Source organism: Rhincodon typus, chromosome 4, assembly GCF_021869965.1.
Source record: "Rhincodon typus isolate 14 chromosome 4, sRhiTyp1.1, whole genome shotgun sequence".
In the NCBI taxonomy this organism is placed as follows: domain Eukaryota; kingdom Metazoa; phylum Chordata; class Chondrichthyes; order Orectolobiformes; family Rhincodontidae; genus Rhincodon; species Rhincodon typus.
Window position 1 is genome coordinate 111,763,597 of NC_063335.1, and position 27,818 is coordinate 111,791,414.

Genomic DNA, 27,818 nt, shown 5'->3' on the forward strand with positions numbered 1-27,818 from the left:
AGCTCAGCAGGTCTGGCAGCATCTGTGAAGAAAAAATCAGAATTAATCTTTCAGGTCCAGTGACCCTTCATTTTGGGACTGGTGAAGGGTCACTGGACCCAAAATGTTAACTCTGATTTTTTTCTTCACAGATGCTGCCAGACCTGCTGAGCTTTTCCAGCTACTTCTGTTTTTGTTCACAAGTCCTTTGGTTGCCTTGTATTTCTGAAAGACTTTCTGTAACTTCCTCCTTAAAAATAGACACAAAATAATTGCTTAGCTTCTCGATCATTTCCCTGTTTTCCATAATAAATTTTCTTGCCATCACCCTAAATGAGTTTCACATTTATCTGAGCTAATGTTTTCTTTTTAACATACCTAAAGAGCCTTTACAATCCAGCATTTATGTTTTGCATTAGCTTCTATTTGTATTCTCTTTTGCTTCCTTTACCAATTTCTGAATCATCTTTTGTTGGGTTCTAAGTTGCTCCTAATCCTCAGGTTTACCACTTTCTGTAGAATTCTTATAAATGATTTCCTTTGATCTCATGCAATCCTTAATTTACTTTATTAGCCTTGGGTGATTCACATTTCCTATTGGATGTTTGTGCTGTCAAGGAATGTATATTTGTTGTAGTCCATGGAATACTTCTTTAATTAGCCATTACCCATCTATTATCAGATCATTTGCCATTAACAACTGACCCATCATGCCTTGAGTTTCCCTTATTCATGTTTATGACTCTACTTTCAGAATGTACTGTTTATCACATTGAAATGTAATGTAAAATTCTATCATATTATGGTCACTGTTTCCCAAAGGTTCCTGTACAGCAATTTTATTCGTTAGCACTTTCTCATTACATAAAGTATTCATGTGGCCCCAGTGAAAAGGGGTCATGTCAAGGCTTACATAGTTTAAGATTCATAATTTGAGAGCAAAAATTCTTTATATTATTTTTAAATTGCATTAAGCACAAATTAAAGCAAGTACCAAGGACTTCTGTAATAAAAACAAAATACTGCAGATGTTAGAAATCAGAAAATGCTGGAGAGACTGAGCAGGTCTCTCAGCACTTGAGAGAAAAGGAGAGTTAACGTTTTGAGACCAATGAGTCTTCTTTGGAACTGAAAGGGATTGGAAAAGTCTGATTTTTATGCTGTTGACAAAGGTGGAGGAGGAGCTTTGCGAACAGACGTTGAAAGTGACCACAGCAAAAGACAAAGGGAACATTAATGGTAATAAAGGAAAGATATATGTACAAAATAGGTGTAAATAGTAGGTGTGAGTAGTAAAAAGTAAGGCAGCTCTGTTGAGAGCAAATCTATGCCACGGGTGGGGAGGTGAGTATAATCAAAACGCAGTGTTCATGCTCTGAAGTTGCAGAACACAGTGTTGGGTCCAGGAGTCTGTAAGGTTTAGATATTTACAGCTTTCAGGACTCAATTGAGTTCAACAGCTTCAGAACAGTAACATAGGTCCTTCACTTTTGTTGCATCCTTCCCTTCAGAGTCTTAAAGGTATAAGTTTGCTTTTAATAGAGGAAGGGTCACCAGACCCTTCCAGTTCTGAGGAAGGGTCACCGGACTGGAAACGTTAACTGTGTTTTCTCCTTCACAGATGCTGCCAGGCCTGCTGAGCTTTTCCAGCAACTTTGTTTTTGTTCCTGATTTACAGCATCCACAGTTCTTTTGGTTTTTGCTTTTAATAGAGCTGCCCTGTATTCTTTAATTCACCTCTATCATTAATACCTATTTTTCACCTACATTTCTCCTTTATTGGTCTCAGCATTCCATATGGTTTTTGCTCAGTACATCTCAGTATGTCTGTTCCACATGCCCCTCCTCTAATTTTGCAACACATAAAACCCTATCTATTTCCAGCTTTATTGGACTTGAAACTTTAACCCTATCTGGCTCTCCACAGATGCTGCCAAACCTATTGAGTTTCTCCAGCACTCTCCATTTCTGTCTGAGACTCTTGATGTTGTAATGACTGGCACAGCATACGAAGACAAAGCAGTTATGCTAAACTTTTGTGCATCTCTATTTATTTGACCTGAGTTAGATTTGTACCTAATTTTGAGGACCACACTTTAGGAAGAATTCTGAGGCCTTGGAGATGGTACAGAAGTTGCTTTGAGAATAATACCAGGGAGGGTTCTGAAGAGTCACTGGACCCGAAACATTCACTTTAATTTCTCTCCACAGATGTTGCCAGACTTGCTGAGTCTTTCCAGCACTTCTGTTTTTATTTCTGATTTCCAGCATCTGCAGTTCTTTCAGTTTTTGTTTGTACCAGGGAGGGGGTCAGGTGAGAAAAGCTGGGTTCGGTCTTCTTAAAGCAGAGAATTTCAAGTCGAGATTGATTTATTATTGTCGCACATACCAAGATACAGTGAAAAGTATTGTTTACTGTGCTCTACAAGCAGGTTGTACCATACAAAGTGCATCAGGGTAGCAGAAAAGAGTGCAGGAGACAGAGTTACAGCTGCAGAGAAGGTGTGGAGAGGGATCAGAATTAAGATTTGAGAGGTCCATTCAAAAGTCTAATAACAGTGAGGAAGAATCCATTCATGAATATGTTTGTCTTCAAACTTTTACATCTTTTGCCCAACGGAAGAGCTGGAGGGTTTTTGTGGGAATGAATATGCAAAAACCCCTTCTAGGGCAGGAGATTTGGTAACAAGAGGGCACAGCTTGAACAGGAGAAAAGGAAAAGGAGGAGTTTTTTTTTAACATGGCAAAAGTTGCTGCAATCTGGAGCACCACTGTTCCTGAAAGAGAGCAAGAGCAGATTTAGACATAACTTTCATAAGAGAATAGGATATTTGCTTGAAGTGGATGAATTTTTTTTATGGCTGTTGTTACAGAGCTGAGGAGTGGCACTAATTGGATAGGTCTACAAAGGACAGGCTTGATGCACTGCATGACTGTGAATTCTGCTGCACAGACAGTAGTAAATTATTAATAACTTTAAACCATCAGCGAGCTTGTGGATGTATTAAATCAGACCGTGTGAGCTGTTCCTTAACAGCGCGGTCACTCGATTAATGCATGCTGGACGAAATGAATTTGCAAGACCGTCATGTTTCAGACATATGGAGCCCCGCAACTGATCTTTTTGGATATGTATTTCAGGGATCATCAGAACAGCTCTACCGAATATGGACCGAGAGGCCAAGGATCGCTACCTACTGGTTATACAAGCTAAAGACATGGTTGGACAGATGGGAGGCTTGTCCGGGACTACATCCATCACTATTACTCTGAGCGATGTCAATGACAATCCACCTCACTTCTCTCGCAGTAAGGAACTATATTGTCTTTTCATAAAAGCAAACTGTTTATCAAACTCTCACTGTGATACTATCCTGAGGTGAAGCAATAGATTAGAATCTGCACTACACATTAATATGTGTTGGCTGCCTTCATATTGTGGTTGTACTTCATATATTCTACTGCCTGGCATTTCTATTCGCCCAAAATAAGCACAAAGCCGTAATACTGCGGATGCTGGAGATCTGAAATCAAGTAAGAAATTGCTGGAGAAACTCAGCTGGTCTGGCAGCATCACTGGAGAGAGCTAACTTCTTCAGCTCTGAAGGACTCAAACCTTAAACTACATAAAAGGTCGCAGCATTTTACGTGCAAATTAAGTCCAACTCAAATTGAGCTTCAGACCATTTTTCACTTTAGTTTAAATAAGCATTGAGCAGAAAGCCAGGCAGCCAACATGTTAAAACTCCTTGAATTTTATTTTATTTTAATTTGCTAAGGAACTGGCTAGTGTACAGAACCAGTAACTTGCCCTGTGTGGTTCGTCAAAGTCGTTTTCGGTTATTTAAACTGGTGTTATTCACTGGTCAATATTGGTGGATGTTACTGATTGCAAACTTTAAAAGACATTTAGGTGAGTACATGAATAAGAAATGTTTGGAAGGATATGGGCCAAGCACAGGCAGGTGGGACTGGTTTAGTTTGGGATTATGGTCGGCGTGGAATGGTTGGAGCAAAGAGTGTTTCTGTGCTGTATGATTTTATGACTCTATGACAGTAACTCAGCGTCTTAATAAAGCATCAAGAAGCATATCAATTATAATAACTGGCAGATTGTGATTGTCTAGACTGTGCTGATGGGTCAGTTTAAGGCAGATGTCTGCAATGCTGTTGCAAGTGGAGACACATAGAGCATGTGGGCCGCTGGAGCCGATGATACGTATATAGCTATCAATTTTGGTGGCAAGCAGGGCAGGATAGAAGAAGTGGGAGCATGTGGCAGAGAATGAGTAAATTGGAAGGTAGCAGGAGCCCACCAACAAAGGTACTCTGATTTTCTCTCTCTACCAAAGCTTTCCAGCATTTTCTGCTTGTATAACAAAACTACACTTGTCTGTTTCGTTGAAGGATAGGGTGGATTTTCAGGAGGAATGGTGATGGCTTGAGAGGAATGGCAAGGGAATGTTAGAATGGCATGGAACGGAGACGGCATAGGAGGCAGGGTCAGTATTAGGAGCTGGATGCAATAATAAAGTTGGTTAAATTGGAGTTAATTAACAGACCCATTTCGAAGAGATGGCAGAAATTGAGAGTTGGAAGGTGCTGTCAAGTGAGCCTTGGTGAGTTGTTGCAGCGCATCTTGTAGATCGTATACTCTGATGTCATTCTGTGTTGATGGTAAAGGGAAGGTTGTAGATGGGGGTGTCAATTAAGCAGGCTGTCTTAGATAGTGTTGAATATCTTGAGTGTTGTTGAAGTGACTGGAGAGTATTCTATCATGCTCCTGACTTGTAACCTGCTCGGGATTCAAAGACTCAGGATTTGAGTTACTCACAGTAGAATCTTTACCCTCTGACCCACTTTTGTAGCTTGAGTAATGGCTAGACCGGTTCAGTTTCTGGTCAATGGTACCTCCCAGCATAGCGACAGTGGGGGATTTAGTGATGGAAATATTTTTCAAATTTGGGGGCGATGGTTGGATTCTCTGTTTTTGGAGATGGCCATTGCCAGACAGTGTGTGGCATGAATGTTACTTGCTACTTCTAAGCCCAAACCTGAATGCTGTCTAGGTACATGGACATGGACTACTTCAGTATCGGAGGCATGGAAAATTGTTCTGAAGATTGTGTAACATAACAGGGGAGGCAATGGCCTAGTGTTAATATCACTGGACTATTAATCCAGAGACACGGATAACATCCTGGGGACCTGGGTTTGAATCCCGCCATGGTAGATAGTGGAATTTGAATTCAATAAATATTGCCAATTGTCAAAAAAACCCATCTGGTTCACTAATGTCCTTTAGGGAAAGAAACTGCCATCTTTACCTGGTCAAGCCTACATGGGACTCCAGACTCACAGCAATGTGGTTGGCTCTTAACTGCCCTCTGGGTAATTAGGGATGGGCAATAAATGCCACCTAGCCAGCGATGCACTCATCCCATGAATGAATAAAGGAATATCAGCGAAACAGTGCACTTCCGACTTTATAATGGATGGAATGTCATTGATAAAGAAATTGAAGAAGATAGCACACTATGCTGAGGTACTCAGGCTGAGCTGGGGAGCTGATGGTCTAGTAGTATTAATGGTGGACTCTTAATCCAAAGACCTAGTTTCAAACCCTGTCACGGCAGATGGTGCAATTTGAATTCAATAAAAATCTGGTTTGAGAAGTCTAATGATGATCATGAATCCATTGCTGATTATTGGAAAAACCCACCCGGTTCAATAATGTCCTTTAGGGAAGGAAACTGCCATCGTTACCTGGTCTGGCCTACACGTGACTCCAGACCCACAGCAATGTGGCTGACTCTTAACTGCCCTCTGAGCAATTAGGGATGGGCAATAAATGCTGGCCTGTTCAGCAACACTCTCATCAATGTGTGAATAAAACAAAAAAAGGACGTATTTTGCAACATCTCTGGTAAAATCAGGAAGCTAGACACCTATTCCAGCTGAGCTACGTGCCCACCTTAGGAGATGACAGTTATGTAGGGCACCTGGCAGTTCATGTTGTCCTTAGTCGCAATGAGTTTTCCCTAGTAAACTTCACTGATGTTGGTCCATGTGGCCCTCAGCCTCAGGAATGATAGAATTGATATGATTCCACCATTCTCCCCGTGCAGTTCAGCCTGGGGTGTTTCTTGACTGATCTGTGGGACCGCTCTCCCATAAAGCCTGTAGATACCAGTGAAGAAGACCTTGCTGGGTCTTCAGGGCTATGTTTGTCATTGTTTTTGCAGTGCCTTGGGCCATTTCAGGTGGTTTGTCCAGTTTCATCCTTTTTTTCAGACCTTGTTATGGTTTGATTCAACTGAGTGACTTGCCACGGCTATTCCAGAGGGCTGTTAAGAGTCAATCACATTGCTGTGGGTCTAGAGTCACATATAGGCCAGACCAAGTAAGGATGACAGATCTCCTTCAGCAGATTAGTGAACCAGCTGGGTTTTTACAGCAATTGACAATGCTTTCATGGTCATCCTTAGATTCACTTTTGATTCCTGATTTTCTAATACATGGAATTTGGGTGGTCAATAGCTGTGTTTCTAGAATCACATGTAGGCCAGACCAGGTAAGGATGGCAGATTTCCTTCCCTAAACTGACATTGGTGGAACTGGATGGGTTTTTACAACAATTATCAGTAGCTACATGGTCACTGCGAAGCTATCTATCTTACAACTGATTTTCTTTTTGAAATTAAATTCAACTCTCACCATCTGCCATGTTGGGATTTAATTCCTTGTCGCCAGAACATTATCCTGGGGCTCTGGCCATTATACTGACACTTCCTCTGAACTAATCTGAGTGACCTGTTAAGATCTCCCAACAGGGTTCTGTCTCTGTTCCTATGCTGGCTACACCTTCAATGTTACAATCTTCAGTCAATCAAAACTCCAACTCATGAGTGCTAATTTACATGATTACACATTTTTTTTAACAAATCTACACAATATTAAATTCCTTAAAACATGAAGCAAACTAATGCATTGATTCACACATTCCAACACATTTTATCATGTCAACATCCCGAGGTGAATCCTGCAGATTATTTCAGCAGTGATTGACATCCCCGGTGCCATTCGTGGACACGGTACTGAACACCTTATTTTTTTGAGTAGCTTTTAGTATTAATAAGGTGAAGGAAAGTCTTGTTTCAGCTGGTACCTGCACTGTCCATTGTGAGGGGAGTTATTGCTATTCAATGTTCAGATCATTAATCATCCAGAGAAGAAGAGTCAAGATCAGCAGGGAATTTGTCAGAATAAGTCAGCTACATTTTCAAGAGGATCTGGAGAATTCAGTCAACCATCTTCAGAGGTACTCACATTTGTTGAAAGAGCATGACAGAGAAAAGAGATTCTCCGTAGCATAAGGTCAGAGGTGAGGATGATTGCTGCTCATTGTATAGTGTGGAGTATCATATGCAACTTCTCAGATACTATTGGGCAGATCCTGAAATGGCTTGTGTCTGCCCACAGCCAGACCTGGAGAACATTTAGGCTTTGGCTGATCAATCACAAGATTCTTCACATTAAAATGCCAGACAGTGAGCATCTCCAACAAGAAATAGAGATACTGAGGAGAGAATGGTCACATCACTGTATGAATCTTTTTGTTAAAACTCTTTCATGGGGTGTGGGTGTCAATGGCTAGGCCAGCACTTATTGCCCATCCCTAATTGCCAAGACGGTAGTTAAGAGTCAGCTTTGTTGGTGTGGGTCTGAAGTCACATGTAGTCCAGGCTAGGTAAAATCAGCAGATTCACTTCCAAATGACATGAGTGAACCAGATGGGTTTTTACAATTGAGAGTGCTTACATAGTCACTATTGGCTAGCTCTCCACTGAACTCAAACGTCACCATTTGCCATGGTGGGGTTCAAACCCATGCTCTAAAAATCTTTGGCCTGGGGTTTCTGGATTACTAGTCCAGAGACTTCACCGCCACACCAAAACTTAGGAGCCCAGACTAACGCTCTGAGAATTGTGGGTCAAATCCTATCACAGCAGCTGGTGAAATTTCGATTCAGTTCACAAAATCAGGAATGTAAAGCCAGCTTCAGGGATGGTGACAATGAGACTATCACCAACTTTTGTAAGGACTCATCTGGTGGATTAATGTCCTTCAGGGAAGGAAATCTGCCATCCTTACCTGGTCTGGCCTACGTGTGACTCCAGACCCACAGCAATGTGGTTGGGCTCTCAGTTTCCCTCTGAATTAGCCTGGTAAGCTAAGGGCATTCAGAGATGGGAATCAAATGCTGACCCAGCCAGTGATGCCCAAATCCAGTGAAACAGTAAACAATGACAGAATCTAACCCTCTTCAAAATATAGACTTATGTTTATAAACACAAACACAGAAATGTTTATAGCTTTGATTTAAATGAATCAATTGAAATAAGGGAATCAAACCTGTATAATTTGGAGAGGATGAAATAAACCCTCAGATCACTCACCAAGTAGAAGATTTGAATCACTTAACCATGTAGTCATAACCTTAGAAGTAACAGAGGTAGCAGCTATCATTTTTCTAATATCGTTCTGCTTTTGTTCCCAGAATGATACTGATCTTTAGTTTAACCATGTATTTTCCATTATGCTAATACAGAAACATCCAGAGAGAGAGCCAAGTCTGCAAAACCAACCTTTTTTCAATTGATGATCCAAATTTAATAACATATATACTATTGAAAGAAATCATTAAGTAGAAATAAATTGTCCTTAAAATTGCCAACCTGGGATTTGTTGATATATTGCTTTTAATAATTAAAGTCAGAGGTTGGCTGGCTCCACTTTAGAATTAGTACACTCAGCGAATGAAAGCTTGTCTTAAAAGCTCCTCATGATTGAAGAACCTTCATAAATCACTGTTTAGGCACCAGATGAAGGATTAGGGGCAATTTTAACCAATCTTTTTAATGCAGTCTACTGTAGAGGGCTAGCTGGGAGTGGCCAATTCCTGCTGGTGGGAATCCTGACCTCTGTTTAGTTAGGGATAAGAATGGCAGGAGATGGGAAACCTGCCCACTGGAAATTTACTGAGCCGCTAAAGGTCATGATAGGTGGGCCTGCCTGAATTTAATGGTGACTCATGGATTCTCCCAAACCTGTGAAGAAGAATTCTGAGAGTCATACCAGTCTGTCTCTCTTCACAGATGCTGCCAGACCTGCTGAGATTCTCTGACATTCTCTGTTCTTTGTTTTAGAAAGGGTTAGGGTTGGGATTTAATTGTCGTCTGTAATTTCCTTTTTACCCTTATAACCGTTGACTCTCTTGTCATTTAAGAAGCTAGCAAACTCAGCCTCAGAAACAAATTCTAAAGCTGTGCTCCCAAACTATTGAAGGCACAGCCACTGGTAAAAGAGAGACATGTGCAAGATGCCAGGGTTGAAGGATTATGGTGTTCTCTAACGATACAAGAGTGGGGAAGATTAGAGCCACAATGAGGGATGAGACTATATAAGGATTTAAAATACAAAAACAGGGATTTTAATTGTGTCAGTTGGGAAGGTAGTTATGCTCAGAGAGGTTGGTGGCGACTGGGGGGATAGCTTTAGTAGACCTTTTGATGAATAGTTGTTCGTCTTCAAGAGGTTGTGAAGTGAAGGTGACATGTTGCTCCAGTTGAATAGCAGAACTTTGGGATAGTGCGCATTTAGGAAGGTTCGACAGTGCATCCAGAATGCAGTTGGGTCTGAATGTGACCAACTTATGGATGAGGACTACAGCAGATGTTCTGACGCAAGGCTGGGAATGGGTGATGGCACAGAGGTGGGCATAGATGTGATTTTGATGCACTGAGTATGAAGATAGAAGGTTCCCCCATGGTCAAATGGGACATAAAAGTTGTGAGCCATCTCCTTCAGCCTGATAGAATAGCTGGGACCTGTTAGAATAGAAGGGAACTATAATATGGAGAAATAATACCATGATGGCACTGACACTGGGTTAGTAAGTGAGAGAGCCAAGTTACTGCTCAGGGGTCACTGGTTCAAGAACCACCACATGAAACTAATGGAACTTAAATCCAATTAACAAATCTGCAATAATAATCTATTCAGCAAGAGGGACTACAGTTGCTATCACTGATTGTTATAAAAGTTGATTAAGTTAATGAATGCTCTTAAGGGAAGGAAATCTATCAGCCTGGTCCGTGCCTGGTGTGACTCCAGATCCACAACAGTGCGGTTGACGTTAAACTATATCCGAACTGGCCAAGCAAGCCATTCAGCTGAGGGAAAATTGGGATTGGCAGTAAATGCCAGCCTCGCCACTGATGCCCACATCCCATGACCGAGTAAACAAAATCAAGTTGTGGCTGTTGGTTTTGATGTGTGCAAAAGAGATGGAGGCTGGAGCAGCCCAGTGATTAGACTGGTCAATTAAAAACCTTGCAAAACCTCAAAATGTCTGTGCTAATGACAAAGTGTTCGGTTTGTCAGGAACTAAGCTAGAAGTCCATAAGAGTTGAAGGAAGATATTCAACCTGTTGAGTTTGCCTGCCATTCATTGAGGTCATAGCTAAACTGATCATCCTCAACTCCACTTTCCCCATAACCCTTGATTGCCTTACTGATTATAAATCTGTCTATCTCAGCCTTGAATACACTAAATGATCCAGCATAGGTAACCCTCTGTGGTAAAGAATTCCACAGAATTATCATCATCTGAGCAAAGAAATTCCTCCTCATACTGATTGGGTGACCCTTATTCAAAGATTATGCCCTCCGATCCCGATTCTCTCACAATGACAGAATCTCTCTGATTCTGTCAAGAATCCTAGCAATCTTGTACGTTTCAATAAGGTGGCACCCATTCTCCAAAATTCTAATGAGTACAGGACCAACCTACTCAGCCTCTCCTTCATAGCTGCTATCAGCCTAGTTAACCCAGGTTCGAGTCCTGTCATGACAGATGGTGGACTTTGAATTCAATAAAAAATATCTGGAATTAAGAATCTACTGATGACCATGAAACCATTGTCGATTGTGAGGAAAACCCATCCGGTTCACCAATGGGGCGGCATGGTGGCTCAGTGGTTAGCACTGCTGCCTCACAGTGCCAGGGACCCGGGTTCAATTCCAGCCTTGTCTGTGTGGAGTTTGCACATTCTCCCCATGTCTGTGTGGGTTTCCTCCAGGTGCTCCAGTTTCCTCCCACAGTCCAAAGATGTGTGGGTTACGTGGATTGGCCATGCTAAATTGCCCATCGTGTCTTGGGTGGGAAATGCAGGGATAGGGTAGAGGGTGGGTCTGGGTTGGATGCTCTTCGGAGGGGTGGTGTGGACTCGATGGGCTGAATGGCCTGCTTCCACACTGTAATGATTCTATGATAATGAAAATCTGGGATCCTCACCTGGTCTGGCCTACATGTGGCTCCAAACCCACAGTAATGTGGTTGATTCTTAACCATGCTCTGAAATGGCCCAGTGAGCAACTTAATTGTATCAATCAACAGCAATGCCTCACAAAGGCAGCTCACCACCACCTTCTTAAGGGCAACTAGGGACAGGAAATAAATGCTGGCTCAGCCAGTGATGCTCACACCCCATGAACATAAGAACTAGGAGCAGGAGTAGGCTGTCCGGCCCTTTGAGCCTGCTCCGCCATTCAATAAGATCATGGCTGATCTTTTCGTGGACTCAGATCCACTTACCCGCGTTCTCACCGTATCCCTTAATTCCTTTATTGTTCAAAAAAAATCTACCTTATCTTTAAAAACGTTTACTGAAGTAGCGTCAACCACACACTGGGCAAGGAATTCCATAGATTAACAATCCTCTGGGTGAAGAAGTTCCTTCTCAATTCAGTCCTAAATCTGCTCCCACTAATCTTGAGGCTATGCCCTCTTGTCCTAGCTTCACCTGCCAGTGGAAACATCCTCTCTACTTCTACCTTATCTATTCCCTTCATAATTTTATATGTTTCTATAAGATCCCCCCTCAATCTTCTGAATTCCAATGAATATAATACCAATCTACTCAGTGTCTCCTCATAAGCCAACGCCCTCAACTCTGGAATCAACCTAGTGAACCTTCTTTGCACCCCCTCCAGTGCCAGTACATCCTTTCTCAAGTAAGGAGACCAAAACTGCACACAGTACCCCAGGTGTGGCCTCACCAGCACCTTGTACAGCTGCAACATAACCTCTCTGCTTTTAATCTCAATCCTTTTAGCAATGAAGGACAAAATTCCATTTGCCTTCCTAATTACTTGTTGTACCTGCAGACCTACCTTCTGTGATTCATGCACATGGACACCCAGGTCCCTCTGCATAGCAGCATGCTGTAACTTTTTACCATTCAAGTAATAATCCTTTTTACTATTACTCCTACAAAAATGTATGACTTCACATTTATTTACATTATATTCCATCTGCCAGACCTTTGCCCACTCACTCAATGTTCCTCTGCAAAGTTTCACAGTCCTCTGCACACTTTGCTCTGCCACTCCTCTTAGTGTCATCTGCAAACTTTGACACCCTACACGTGGTCCCCAACTCCAAATCATCTGTATAACGTGTAAATAATTGCGGTCCCAACACCGATCCCTGAGGCACACCACTAGTCACTGACTGCCAGCTAGAATAGCACTCATTTATCCCCACTCTTTACTTCCTGTTAGTCAACCAATCCTCTATCCGTGCTAATACTTTACCCTTAACGCCATGCATCCTTATCTTATGCAGTAGCCTCTTGTGCGGCACCTTGTCGAAGGCCTTTTGGAAATCTAGGTACACCACATCCACTGGGTCCCCGTTGTCCACCTTGCTCGTAATGTCTTCATAGAATTCCAAAAGATTTGTCAAGCATGACCTGCCCTTCATGAACCCATGCTGCGTCTGCCCAACGGGGCAATTTCTATCAAGATGCCTTGCTATTTCTTCCTTGATAATAGACTCAAGCATCTTCCCCACTACAGAGGTTAAACTAACCGGTCTATAATTCCCCATCTTTTGTCTACTTCCCTTTTTAAACAGTGGCGTCACATTTGCTGTTTTCCAATCTGCTGGGACTGCCCCAGAGTCTAGCAAATTTTGGAAAATTACCGCCAGTGCACTTGCTATTTCTCCCGCCATCTCTTTTAGTACCCTGGGATACATTCCATCAGGACCAGGAGACTTATCAATCCTTAGCTCCATTAGCTTGCCCAACACTACCTCTTCCGTAATAATGATTGTTTCCAGGTCCTCACCTACCTTCGTCTCTTTGTAAATTACTGGCATGTTATTAGTGTCCTCCACTGTGAAGACCGATACAAAATACCTGTTCAATGCCTCGGCCATTTCATCATATCCCATAACTAAATTCCCCTTCTCATCCTCTAAAGGGCCAACGTTTACTTTAAACACTCTTTTTCGTTTTGTATATTTATAGAAACTTTTGTTGTCTCTTTATATTCTGTGCTAGTTTTTTCTCATGTTCTATCTTACTTTTCCTTATAGCTCTTTTTGTGGCTTTCTGTTGACCTTTAAAGTTTTGCCAGTCTTCTAGTTTCATGCTGTTTTTGGCCACTTGGTATGCCTTCTCTTTCAATTTGATAGCCTCCCTTATTTCTTTAGACACCCATGGCAGATTACTGCTTTTCTTACAGTCCTTCCTTTTCACTGGAATATACTTTTGCTGAGCCCTTTGAAAAATTGCTTTGAAAGTCCTCCACTGCTCGTCAAGTGTCCCACCATAAAATCTTTGTTTCCAGTCTACTTTAGCCAAGTCCTCCCTCATTCTATTGTAGTTCCCCTTGTTCAAGCACAGGACCCTTGTATTGGATTTTATCTTCACACTCTCCATCTGCATTTTAAATTCAACCATACTGTGATCACTCCTTCCAAGAGGATCCCTAACTATGGGGCTATTAATTATTTCTGTCTCATTACACAGGACCAGATCTAGGATAGCTTGTTCCCTCGTCGGTTCCATTACATACTGTTCAAGAAAACTATCACGGATACACTCAACAAACTCCTCCTCAAGGCTACCCTGACCGGGCTGGTTCGACCAATCTACATGTAGATTAAAATCCCCCATGATAATTGGGGTACCATTTTTACAGGCATTAGTTATTTCTTCGTTTATTGCCCGCCCCAATGTAATGTTATTATTTGGTGGCCTATAGACTACGCCTATCAGTGACTTTTTCCTCTTAGAATTTCTAATTTCCACCCAAATGGATTCAACCTCATTCTCCATAGAACTTATATCATCTCTCAGCACCGCCCTGATGTCGTCCTTGAATATCAGAGCTACACCACCTCCCTTACCTTCCTGTCTGTCCTTCCAAATAGTCTGGTACCCTTGGATATTTAACTCCCAGTTGTGACCATCCTGTAACCATGTCTCCGTAATGGCTACCAAATCATATTCATTCGCGATGATTTGTGCCGTTAACTCATCAACCTTGTTACGAATGCTACGAGCATTCAGGTAAAGTGCCTTTATGCTAGTTTTCTTACCCTCATGATTTCCAACATCTCTAATAATATCTCCGCTGCCCAAATATATTCCCGGCAGCCCCCTGGTCCTCACTGTCGCCTCTCCCTCTGCTGCCGAAAAATGAAGGCCGCTGACGCTCGAGGTAAGCCCTTTAAGAGGGAAAACTTACCTTCCCGGCAGCCCCCTGGTCCTCGCTGTCGCCTCTCCCTCTGCTGCCGAAAAATGAAAAATGAATTTAAATAAAACCTTCCCCCAGACTGCCTGCAATGCCAATATATCTCTCCTTAAATATTGGGACCAAACTGTTCACAGTATTCCATCTGTTATCTGGCCACTGCATTGTATTGTTTCAATCTGAAACATTAACTCTTTTTTTTCCAGAGATGCTGCTGAGTTTCTCCAGCCATTCTGCTTCTGTTTCAGATTCCCCACATCTGCAGTTTTTTGTTTTATTTTAGTCGGGGAGATGGGTTAGACTCAGCAAACCCTCAGGACTCAACATTGAGTTCACCAACCTCAAAGCAAGACCACTTTCCTTCATTTGGGCGAATCAACCACAGCCTGAATAAATGTGTTGCATTGGCAGCTTTTAAATCATCTGTGACTTCTCCAGAATCTAAGGAGTCCAGAAAGATTACATCAGTGCATCCTCTATCCCCGTGGCTGTTTCTTCTAATGTCGTATAATGCACCAATAAGGTCCTGGGGTCCTCACAGAGTGTGGAAGCAGGCCATTCGGCCCATCAGGTTCTCACTGACCTTCAGGAGAGCAGCCGCCACAGACCCACCCTATTGGTGTATGTCCCAATTGTTAATCCACCTAGCCAGCAGTCCCTGAACACTATGGACAATTTAGCACAGCTAATCCAACTAACCTGCAACCTTTGGACTGTGGGAGGAAACCGGAGCACCTGGTAGAAACCCATACAAACACAGAGAGAATGTGCAAACTCCACACGGACAGTCACTCGAGGCTGGAATCGAACTCGGGTCCCTGTGAGCCAGCACTGAGCTGCCATGCTGCCCTTATTAGGCCTTAATCTCATTAGTTTACCTAATGCCTTTCCTCCCACTTATTTATATTCTCCCCAATGTTTGCAGCTTGATTTATTATTTTTGAAATGCTGTTTGTGTCTTTTACCAGAAAGATAGATGAAAAATATTTATTCAACTCCTTTGTTATTTTCTGATTCCCTACCTCATTCTCTGAGAAGCTAATATTATTTTGGCCATGTTTCTCTACTTCTTAATGTCAACACTGTCAATTTTAATATTACTTGCTCGGTTATGCTCATAGTTTATCTTCTCCCCTATTTTGTTGGTATTTGAAATATTCCCAGTCCTCTTGTTTACCGTAAGCTTTGTGACCTTGCCACATTTTCTTGTCATTTGGTATTTTCCTTGGTTAACTGCGATTGGCTAATCCCTTACCTAGTATCCTTCTTTGTCACTGGGTATATCTTTGTTGTGAGCCATGAACTAAATATCTTCCATCAGTTCTGAGGACGGGTCACCAGACCCGAAATGTTAACTCTGATTTTTTCTTCACAGATGCTGCCAGACCTGCTGAGCTTTTCCAGCAACTTCTGTTTTTGTTCCTGATTTGCAGCATCCGCAGTTCTTTCGGTTGTTATCTTCCATTACCCATCCACTGTCTACTCTGCTAAACTCTTTTCCCAGTCCACTCTGCCCAACTCCATCCTCGTTTCCTTGTACATAACTGTACATCTTCACTCAGAAGGTGGTGAACCTTGGAATGCTCTACCAGGGAAAGCTGTGGAGTCAAAGTGCCGAAATATATTTAAGAAAGATAATTAGATAGACTGCTCGAAGCTGAAGGTTTCTAGAGGCATGGGGAGGATGTGGGATTATTGCATTGTGATAGCGGCTCTGCCATAATCTTTTTGAAAGGCAGAGTAAGTTGGATGGATTGAATGGTGCACTCTTTCTGTACTCTAATTTTACATGTTTTATGTGCCCTCTCTGAAAATCATCCATGGGACTCCCTTCTTCTCCCTCCATCCTATTTTCATGCCTGATTTTCTCTCCCTGTCCCCAAATTAACCTTCATGCTAACAATCTCCTTAGATGTCCTTTAAACGCTCAGCTCAAAAATACCCCCAAACGTGAACCCCTCGACCCTTGAAAATCACTGTCCAAAATGAACATCATTTTCCTCACCAGAGTCCTTGATTGTTTTGTTATCTTTCAAATCTTTCCTGGAACTCCATGTTTCAATCTCTCCAATAAAATTTTCTCCCACCACAGTACTGAAACAACGTTTACAGAAGTCACAAAAGTTATCCTGCGACAAAGCCAAATGACCCTTTCTCATCCTTCATGACTTGAACATAGAACATAGAACATAGCACATTACAGCGCAGTACAGGCCCTTCAGCCCTCAATATTGCGCCGACCTGTGAAACCAATCTGAAGCCCATCTAACCTAAACTATTCCATTATCATCCATATGTTTATCCAATGACCATTTAAATGCCCTTAAAGTGGGCGAGTCTACTACTTTTGCAGGCAGGGCATTCCACGCCCTTACTACTCTCTGAGTAAAGAACCTACCTCTGACATCTGTCCTATATCTATCACCCCTCAATTTAAAGCTATGTCCCCTCGTGCTAGCCATCACCATCCGAGGAAAAAGGCTCCCACTGTCCACCCTATCTAATCCTCTGATCATCTTGCCCGATCCTTTGATAATACCTTCTTTCTCCAATGTCCCACCATGATTATTCAGCTGGGCATGGCTGTTCTTACCTGCATTCATTAGGACTAGGATGGAAGAAACAGGCTTAAGAGCTCCGAAGAATGACCTGAAACATTAATCCTGCTTTCACTCCACAGATGCTACTAGACCTGCTGAGTTTCTCCAGCAATTTCTGTTTTTGCTTGAGAATGGACACTATTGTACACAACATGAGATGCATGCTAAGCCACCTTCCCCTCCCTCTTCCCATGGACGATTTGGTGTTCCTTCTTTCCAAGCCTATTACTTCCGTTCCAGTGACAATAAGCGCGAGATCAAAAGCTTTAACATTTCATTTCCTTTTAGGAATATTTAGATTCTCGGGCTACAATTAGATAGATAAGAATCGAACCAGGTAAGAACAGCTATGCCCAGCTTTCACATCTTGATTTCTTTCAGCATTTTTCAAGCTGGAGAAAGGCTGTTCCTACATCGCTGGAGCTGGTGTCCTGCAAGGATATATGTATGACCCCCTCCTGTTTCACATCGACCTGATATCTCTTAGTATCATCAGGGAAAGACTTAGCATTAGCTTTCACAACTACACTGATGACACACAGCTCCACTTCACCACTCTTCCAATTGTTGCTTAATTATTACATTGTTTATCCAACATTCAGCATTGGATGAACAGGAGCCTCCTTCCAACTGAATACTGAGGAGACTGAAGCCCTTGTTCTTGCCTTCCCATTCCAAACTCCATTCCTTAGCGACTGATTCCGTCCCTCTCCCTGGCAACGGTCTGAAATTGAGCCAGCATGTTTTCAACCTTAGTGTAATCCTTGACTCTGAGATAATTTTCCAACTTTGCTGAAGTGGTACATTTTGAGGAACTTCTAAAAGAGAGAAAGAGGGGTGGAAATGTTGAAGGAATGAGTTTACAGTGCAGGGGCTAGTGCCAGATTTTCAGTAAGAAATTAGAAAAAAATAAACAAGAGTGGCAAGGATGGATGTCCAGCCTCCTTTTTCATTTCTGGCCATCTTTGGCAAGCAGCAAAGTGGGTAGGTTGTGAATCCTGCCTATTGCTGTTTAGAAGTCCCTGAGTAATCTGCAAGAGGGCATTTTGGAATCTCTGCAATCTTTAGTGAGGTGATCATTTTCCGGAATCGCATCAGCAAAGTATAGGCCTGAACCGTTGACCCTGTTAGTGGCAAACACCAAACATGTTACTGTAGTAACAATGTGAAACAGCTATAACTTTACCTTTTGTTCAAACTTTTGAGATACCTTCCCCTTGCAGGGTATTCTGAAGTAGGCTGGACACAAAAGCTGATGGCGTTATGATCATTTATGAATTAGTGTGCTACGCAATGAGAATTGATCTGATTTGTGTAGCCATTATTCTGCAGAATAGGAGATAGTAAGAGCTGCAGATGCTGGAGTCAGAGATAACACAGTGTGGAGCTGGAGGAACACAGCAGGCCAGGCAGCATCAGAGGAGCAGGAGAGTCGATGTTTTGGGTTTAATTTCCTGCTCCTCTGATGCTGCCTGATCCGCTGTGCTTCTCCAGTTCCACACTGTATTGATTCTGCAGAATAGCTTTGACACACCCTTTCTCAGCATCAAACTTGTAGAGTGAAGAAATGTCCAGTCCTTGTATTTTCTCAGTGATTCTAAATCTGAGCCCATTTCATTTTGTTCTCTTCTGGGGCGTGGGTGTCACTGCCCTCTCTCAATGCCCTTGAGAAGGTGATGGCAAGCTGCCTTTTTGAACTGCTGCATTCCATGTGCTATATATAGACCCAAAATGCCATTCGGAAGGGAATTCCAGGATTTTGATTCAGCGACAGTGAAGGAACGGTGATATATTCCCAAGTCAGGATGGTGAGTGGCTTGGAGGGGAACTTGCTAAAGATGGCGGTCAAATGTATGAGTTGCCTTTGTCCTTCTAGATGGAAGTGGTCATGGATTTGGAAGGTGCTGCCTAAGAATCTTTGATGAATTTCTGCAATGGATCTTATAGATAGTATATACTGTTGCCACTATATGAAAGTGTGTTTCTTGATTCTAGAGTAACCTATAGGTGGAAGCATCCACCCTCTCACACCTCCTCAGAAACTCCCATGTTCCAGTAAAATCGTCTCTCTTTCTAAACACCAAGAGGTGCAGACCCAGACTGCGCAATCTTCCCTCATAAAACAAACCCCTCTTCCCGGGAATCAGTCAGGAACTTTCTTGGAATTGCTTCTAGTGTAAATATATCCCTCTTTACATATGGAGCGCTGATGTAATACAACATTTCAGATGTGTTCTCAACATTCCTGCTATTATAATCTAGCCCCTTATATGAAGGCAAACATCCACTTGCCTTCCCATTAACTTGCTGTACCTGTGTGCTGACATTTTGTTCTTCATGTACAATGACACCCAGATCCCACTGTACCTCTGTGTTCTGTAGTCTCTGTCCATTTAAATAATATTCTGACTTGCTATTTCTCCAGTCAATATGGGAACATGTTATCCTGTCAGCACTGTGGCAGACTGTAACTCACTGCAGGAACCTACTCCTCATCCAGATTAATTGCGCAATTTTATTCAGTTTTTCCATGATGTGCTCCATCTGTGAAACCTCTGCTCACTCAAGGAGATAGCAAGAACTGCAGATGCTGGAGTCAGAGATAACACAGTGTGGAGCTGGAGGAACACAGCAGGTCAAGGCAGCATTAGAGGAGCAGGAAAGTTGATGTTTTGGGTCAGGACCCCTTCTTCTCTATCTTCTACCTTTGTATCACCAGCAAATCTAACTACTATACACATGGTCCCTTTGTTTAAGTTCACTGATATAGATTGATTTGATTTGGTTTGATATTTTACTGTTTGATACTTTACCGAGATCAAGTGAAAAGTGTTGTTTTGCATGCTATACAGGCAAAGTGTGCCATAAAAAGTACATCAGGGTAGCAGAACAGAGTGCAAGATGCAGTGTTACAGCTGCTGAGAAGGTGCAGAGAGATTCAAAAGTCTGATAACAACAGGGAAGAAACTGTCCTTGAATCTAATTCATACATGTATACAAACTTATATATCTTATGCCTGATGGAAAAGGGTGGAAGAGAGTATAACTGGGGTGGGGAGGGTCTTTGATTATGTTGGTTGCTTTCCCGAGGCAGTGGGGGGTGTAAGTGGAGTCAGTGGTTAGAAGACTGGTTTACGATGGACTGCGCTGTGTTCACAACTCTATAGTTTCTTTCGGTCTTGTGAAGAGCAATTGCCATACCAAGCTGTGATGCATCCAGATAGGATGCTTTCTATGATGCATCTATAAAAATTTATGAGTCTTTATGGACACGCTGAATTTCCTTAGCCCCATGAGGAGGTAAAGACATTGGTGTGTTTTCTTGACTATGGTTTTTCTCCGTAAAGTAATCATAATCCATATTATCTTTGTTGGCTACCCTTTTTGAATGATATTTCTGTTTAATATGCCTGTAGAAATAGCTGGTAGCCAAATTGTGTTAATGGTCATGTGCTCCATTATTCATGGATGTGAAAGATTACATGGTGATGCTGAAAAGTGTAACCAGAATGAGTTCAGAATGGGAGCAGCACTGCTACAACTATAATCAGTTCCACCAGTGTCTGTGGTGGAAAGCACGGGTGTCTGAACATGTTTGGCAATGAAGCCAGTGACTCACATAATTCATTTCCTTCCCAACAGACATTTTCTACAGACAACACAAGTTATCCTTCATCACAAATCACTTAAACAAATGATCAAAACAGGTTCATTTTCATCTTTATTCGTCCCATTATCCCAACACTCATGAAGTAAATCTCACATTGAGTCAACTCTTATATTAGTGCTGGTTCATATTAGAATTTACAAGGGTGTAAAAACATGAATAGAAAATGCCATTCTGTTAGCATGTGGCAGATTGTGTAACTCTCTGCAGGACTCTTCTCCTCTTCCAGATTAATTGTGCATTCTTTCTTCAGTTATCCCAGGAAACAAACCGGCTGGTAACGAAAGGGAAGTGGCATCTCCATAACAGGTTCCATTTTCAGATCAGGAGCCTCTGACCAACTTCTCAATCCCAATCTCTGCCTCCCTCTATCAGGTTCTTGCCCTCCTGACCTCACTCTGACCCCATCCCATCCCATCCCATCCCTCTTTACAACCAAAAGTATGTTCTCGCCCCCAAACCTGACACCCGTGCTTTCCACCACAGACACTTGTGGAACTGATTATAGTCGTAGCAGTGCTGTTCCCACTGCTGGGACTTCAGTGTTGTTGGTCAATCAGCAGCTCTTTGAGGTGGGACATACGCCCAATAGAGGGCTGGGGAGCCAGCCTCCAGCTGACTGAAGCTGCTTCGCGTGTTAAATGGCAGTGGGACAGCTGTGATAGGTTGGCATGTGTTCTTTGTCAACATTCGTAACAGGATGGGACACTCAGCATCTTAAAAATCCTGTACCTGGTGTTATATTATTAATCTATGGTTTGGAACAGCACTACCTAGCCTAGCATTTAATAGCCATCTTTAATTGCCTTGAGGGAGTCACGGGAGGGGGCACTTTCTTCAATGACTACAATCTACATGGTATAGATACGTGTGCAGTTTGAATAGAAAGGGAGCTGAAGGGTATATACACAGTGACAGTGAAGGGGTAATAATATAATTCAAAGTCAGGACTGTGGGCACTTTGGTGGTGCCTGTAGTGGTTGTAATGAGGTCAGCCAGGTCAACCTCATAGAATATGGGTTCCCTGACTGGGGCTGTTAACCTGGTCCAATCAGGGAGCCCTGGCTGACAGATTTAAACAGGAGCGTCAGGGGTTCTGCTTGCTCTAGGGATTGGCTCTGAAGGGGGCAATACTAAAGTCAAGGACTGTTGATGAGTAAATAAAGGGTGATTTGGTGACGGGACACTGGTCTGTGGAGTTATTTCAGTGCCAAGTATATGTCCTCTTCTAATCTAGGTGCAGAGGTAGTGATTTGGGAAGGTATTGTCAAAGGAACCCTGGTCATTTGCTCTGGTACATTTTGTAGATAGTACATGCTGCTGCCACAATGAATCAATATGAAGGTAATGAACATTGAAGGTGGAGGATGGGATGCTAATCAAGTGGGCTGCTTTGTCCTGGACGTTGTCAAATTTCTTTGAAACTTTGTCAGGGCTATACCCATCCAAGAAAGAGAAGAGCATTCCATTACTCCTGACCTGTGCCTTGTAGATGGCACGGGTGGTAGACATTGTGCAAGTTAGATGATAAAATTTAATGGAGGTACAAGAACCAAAGAAACATTTTTTTTGCTGTTCGTAGATGTGCTAAGCTTGATGATGTGAGATTTACTTCATGAGTGTTGGGATAATGGGACGAATAAAGATGAAAATGAACCTGTTTTGATCATTTGTTTAAATGATTTGTGATGAAGGATAACTTGCGTTGTCTGTAGAAAATGTCTGTTGGGAAGGAAATGAATTATGTGAGTCACTGGCTTCATTGCCAAGCATGTTCAGAATTTTAAGTTTGGCATCAGCCTTGTGGAAGTTGAAATTGTAGCTAATGGTGAAAACCTCATTTCCGTCCCCCCACCCTTAAACTGGCCTTTGAGAAGTCTATTTAGAGCTCATGGCTGGGTTTGTACAAGTACAAATACCAAGGAGAAGTTGTTGAAGGATTTGACAGGGAGGTTCAAGTTGGCCTGTTATCCGATGGCCTCTGGGCCATACTTTATTGAGCAGGTACATTGTGAAAAGGATGTTCCTTAAAACTGGCAAATCTTCAGCAAACATCTTCTTGCAAGAGATTATCTTCCACGTTTCCATTTGGGAAGGAATCCAGAATTGTAACAGTGCAGAATGAGGCCACTCGGCCTATTGTATCTGCACCTGTTCTATTATCCAGTGCCAACCTCCTGCTTTCTCCCCATATCCCTGCACGCCATTTCTATCCAAATAACCATCCAGCGACCCCTAGAATGCCTCAATAGGAGAATAAAATCCTCTGACTTTTTTCCGTGTTGTATCAGTGTGGGTGTGTAGGTGGAGCAAACACTTGTGCTCCCAACCAGTGTGACAATTTACCACTATACTCACAAGGCCTGCTGTGCCCATCCAGCTCTACACTTTGTTATCTATGCCAATTTACCAGCACAGTTCTGCTCCCAGGCCTTTTTCTGAGTGGTGTAACATGAGATCCAAATGGCTACCCATTTGCTAAATGAAGCTGAACATTTCCTAAGGTAAGTTTCCAGTTGCCCTCTGTACTCCCATTATCCCATGCTCTGCCCTCCCTCGATGTCAAGGACAAGCAAAATGGCAAGTACTCCAGGCTGGCTTTGATGTCCTCCCACCTCCCTAGCCACAGCTCTGGTCACACGTTCCCCTGTGTTGGGATGTCCCTCCAGCAGAAGAGTCCCAAGTTGCCATTTTGCTTCTGAGGGGCACCTTTTGGGGACAGTGCCTTCTGTCTCTCCTGCTGGCAAAGCTGACTGTGCCTTCTTCTGAGCCTAGTTGACACCCTTAATGCAACACTCCAAATCTGCTACTGATGTATGATCTTCACCAGCATTCAAAGAAAGAGAGGTCCAATTCCTCAAAGACTATGAATTGTAGATTGTCCAACTTGCTCCCTGAGGTTTTCTGAACTACTTCATCTCGGAATTTAGGACAAACTAGGACTAAATGAGCTCCGTATTTTTGTGGACTAGGCAAAATTTGTCTATTTTTCACTGGCTCTCAAGGCTTGCAAACCTTCCACTGGAAGACTGAGGAGATATTATAGTAGTTAACATGACAATTCCATTCACTCCTTCCTCAGTGGTTCTGATGTTTCTAGACTCACAGTTAAAGGGCGGTGAGCATGGCATTGAGTGAGTTCATTAGTGTGGCAGGAAGTGGGGCGGCCGTGTGGGAGAGGCACAGAGGTTATTAGATTGGGAACTGAGAGAATTTTTTCATTATTGTTCATTCATGGGATGTGGGCATCGCCGTCCAGGCCAGCATTTATTGCCCACACCTAAAGAGTCAACCACATTGCTGTGGGTCTAGCATCCCATGTCAGCCAGATCAGGTAAGGATGGCAGATTTCCTTCTCAAAAAGAAGTATATGGTTTTTATTGGTCAACAGGCGGGTTTCTATGAAAATTAACAGTGGTCACTATTAGGCTAGCTTTTTTGTTGAATTAAAATTTCACCTTCTGCCATGGTTTTGTAGTCCAGTGACATTGTCACTATAGCACCGCCTCACCCTTCGCAGTGGCATGTTGGAGAGTGAATGTTGGTTGAGGAAAGTTCAAACTCCTGATTATAGCAAGGGTGAGTAGCGTTGAGATGTTGGTTGGGGGTCTGGGGTGGGGAGCCGTGAGCAGACACTGTTTTGGCACTATTAATTTTCTAAGTCACAGTTAAAAACCTGGGTGCATCAGGAAGGATTCATTTTAAAATATGCATGTAGCATTGGAAGCTGTTTCACTCAAGCGCACAGTTTGAAATTACCCCCTTTTCACATTGCTATTCTAATGTGCAGCATGGATGGTTTGCAGTGCTCTTATAGAATAATGCAGCACTGAAGGAGGCTATTTTGCCTGTTGTACATGTGCTGGCTGGAGGGGACACCAACAACAGTAGCTGCCTGTACAAAGGAACTGGCTTAGAGTTGCCTTTGCGTTATCAACTGTACTTACAGTCTCAGACCCAGGTATCAAAACAATGCAGGCAAATTTCTTTTATAAAATCCTTAAAATGTGGAAACCGGCTATTTGGCCCATATCAACCCTCTGAAGAGCATCCCACCCAGAACCCTTCAACCCAGTAATTCCCCTAGCCTGCACATCATTGGCAATTTAGCATGGCCAATACACCTGGCCTGCATATCTTGGGACTATGGGAGGGAACCAAAGCACCCTGAGGAAGCCTATACAGACAAAGGGAGAATGTGCAAACTCCACACGATCACCCAATGGTGGAATTGAACCATGGTCCCTGGTGCTGGGAGGTAGCAGTGCTATCCACTGTGCCACCCCACATTCTCCTCAAGTTTCAATTCAGAGATGGTGGTGTGACCATTACAGGAAAATATTTGAACCAAAGACTGTTGAGACTGTTATCCCATTCAGTGATTTTTGGACTGGTCTGTGGCTTATCTTTATGTAACCTCTTTCTCCCCCTCCCAGTTCATTCACATGTTTGGTTAACAGAAGTCTAGAAATCTCTGACTTAACATTAATCAATTGTTCCTTGTTATTCGTGATCAATTGTTATTTGTGGATGTGTTCCAAACTTCCCACAGACACTTTGAATCCAAGGAAAATCACTGACAATGGCAATCAAGCCTAACTTTCATCCTCACTGTTAATGGCTTCACTTATTTCCAAGCTGTGCAGTTGGATTTTTGCAGTAACAGACAATCTGCTGCCACCACATTGATTGTGATACCGACTGATGAATTGTTCAGATGAGCCAACACTTCCATTCCTTGGCGAGTGGATGGCGAAAGCGGTGTGATAGATATCAGTTTTGTTTCATTATCCTACTGAATTTCCCTAGCAACAGGGGAGTCATTAATGGCGCCCCAGTTGAAAACAGAGTGGAGATGAGGAAAACGTTTCAGTACAAGTAGAATGTATCAGCTGAAAAGTTTTTGGTGATAACTTTCTGAAGGGGAATTGAACAAATATTTAAAGGGTGAGGAACTGCATTGGTCGTGAGGAAGTCAGAAGTCACACGACACCGGGTTATAGTCCAATAGGTTTATTTGAAATCACAAACTTTCGAAGTGCTGCTCCTTGCTGCTTCACCTGAGGAAGGAATGGCACTTCAAAGGCTTGTGATTTCAAATAAATCTGTTGGACTGTAACCTGGTGTCGTGTGACTACTGACTTTATCCACCCCTATCCAACACCGGCACCTCCATATCACGAGAACATGTACAGATGTGAAATGCATTAGGTAACTCCTTCAATGAGCCAGTATAGGCACAATGGGCTGATTAGTCCGTTTTTATACAGGATCACTCTGCTTCAGGGAGTGAGAAGGTTCTTGGGGTTTACAAACTCTGTTAAGAGATGTTATCTGGTGATGTGAACATTGCCAGATGACATGCTTGTAAAGATGTAAGCTTGTGTACAGCTAATGTTTGCTGAAAATGTACAGTATTGGCAGATCGTAGTATTAATCAACATGTAATGCTGATTGACCCCAGCACTGCCATTGTGGAGCTACAGCCCACATTATCTGTTAAGCTCACACAACTGAACATGTGTTAAATGGCATGAAGGGACAAATAATTAGACTCTAGGATCAGATAAACAGTTTATAAACCATTGGCTTATAACGCTCTGATTTCTGAAGAAGGGTCGTGACCCGAAATGTCAACTTTCCTGCCCCTCTGATGCTGGCTGACCTGCTGTGTTCCTCCAGCTCCACACTGTGTTATCTCAGACTCCAGTATCTGCAGTTTTCACTATCTCTCATTAAAACTCTTAATCCTCTCATAAATGTCCCTTTTCGTACAGACAGACATGGAAAATAGGTTATGGAGAAAGGGATGAAACTACAAAGAAAGTTCAGTCATCTTTGTGCCCATGTTCTGTTGTTGAGATGATCTTTATGATTCATCTGCTGACTGGTATTTTGCCAAAGCTGTCTTTCTCTGGATGCTTCCACTGGTTGGTTAGAGACACAAGGTGGCCAGTTCACTTAAAAAAAAGTTTCTGATTTACTAGTAAAAGTCACAGCTTGCAAAACTGTAGTGGGAAAGATAAACTGTTCTTTTTTTTTCCAGATTTACAGTGAGTTTTGACTGCAGAGAACAGAGGCACTGTTCCTGAGCTAGAGATGAACAACACGTTTCTGTAATTTGTTCCCAGCTCCTAAGCTGTTCAGTTAAGAGGGAACCAATCACTCAGTTGCTGGCAAGCAATAGGTCTCTATCATTGATAACTGATTATTAGTCCATAGATCAATGTGTTTCTTGTTACCAACTAAAGGAGCATTAGTATACCATCTTGGCTCCAAATTGTTTGTAGATCAACTTCAGTTACTGCTTATTCAAACAGTAACTTACACAATGTTTGCAATGAAGGTCAGGTTACTTGTTCTCAATACTCTTTAAATCTTGGCTTGGAAAACAGCTCTTTCTCATTTCAGTCCTCTGTCTTCAAAAGCAGATAATAAAAAGACACGATCCTTACAACAGCAAGTGCTAGCCTAGCCAGCGATGGCCATCTTCCATTAAGAAAGTTAAGAAAGCTCCCAGCTGTCTCCAAGTAATAATGTTTGAGGTGTCTGTGCCTCTCTGAGGAGATCACTGCTGTACTATGCCAATAATCCCAACCTCAGACCAGGATAACCATGGCATTACCTGGGGGTTTGCCAGTGACCGTGGCCAATGTTTTAACTCTTAACTACTCAGTAGGCAATTAGGAAAGGAGAAATGCCAGCCTAGGCAGCAATACCCAACAAATTAAACAATAGCGTACATTTTGATATCTAGCATCTTCCAGCTGGCGCTGAGGACATTATGTCATCTTCTGATTTGCAGTCCACAGTCGCATAATGGACATCATTGTAGCTCTCTATTCAAAAAGAGATAACAGATAAACTGGCCAAGCGGATATAAGGATGTAGGGTGCCACTAAGTCAGTCAGGAGTTGGCCGGTGTGTGTGTGTGTGTGTGTGTGTGTGTGTGTGTGTGTGTG

General features: G+C 42.5%; 1 protein-coding gene across 1 annotated transcript in view; it reads left to right on the forward strand.

Annotated features, from left to right (window-relative positions):
• cdh7a (cadherin 7a) overlaps positions 1 to 27,818 on the forward strand; it is a 131,712-nt gene that overhangs the window by 32,493 nt on the left and 71,401 nt on the right. The window contains exon 4 of the mRNA XM_048596199.1: positions 3,121 to 3,317. Within this exon, the coding sequence (XP_048452156.1) occupies positions 3,121 to 3,317 (197 nt within the window). The remainder of the gene's footprint in view (positions 1 to 3,120; positions 3,318 to 27,818) is intronic.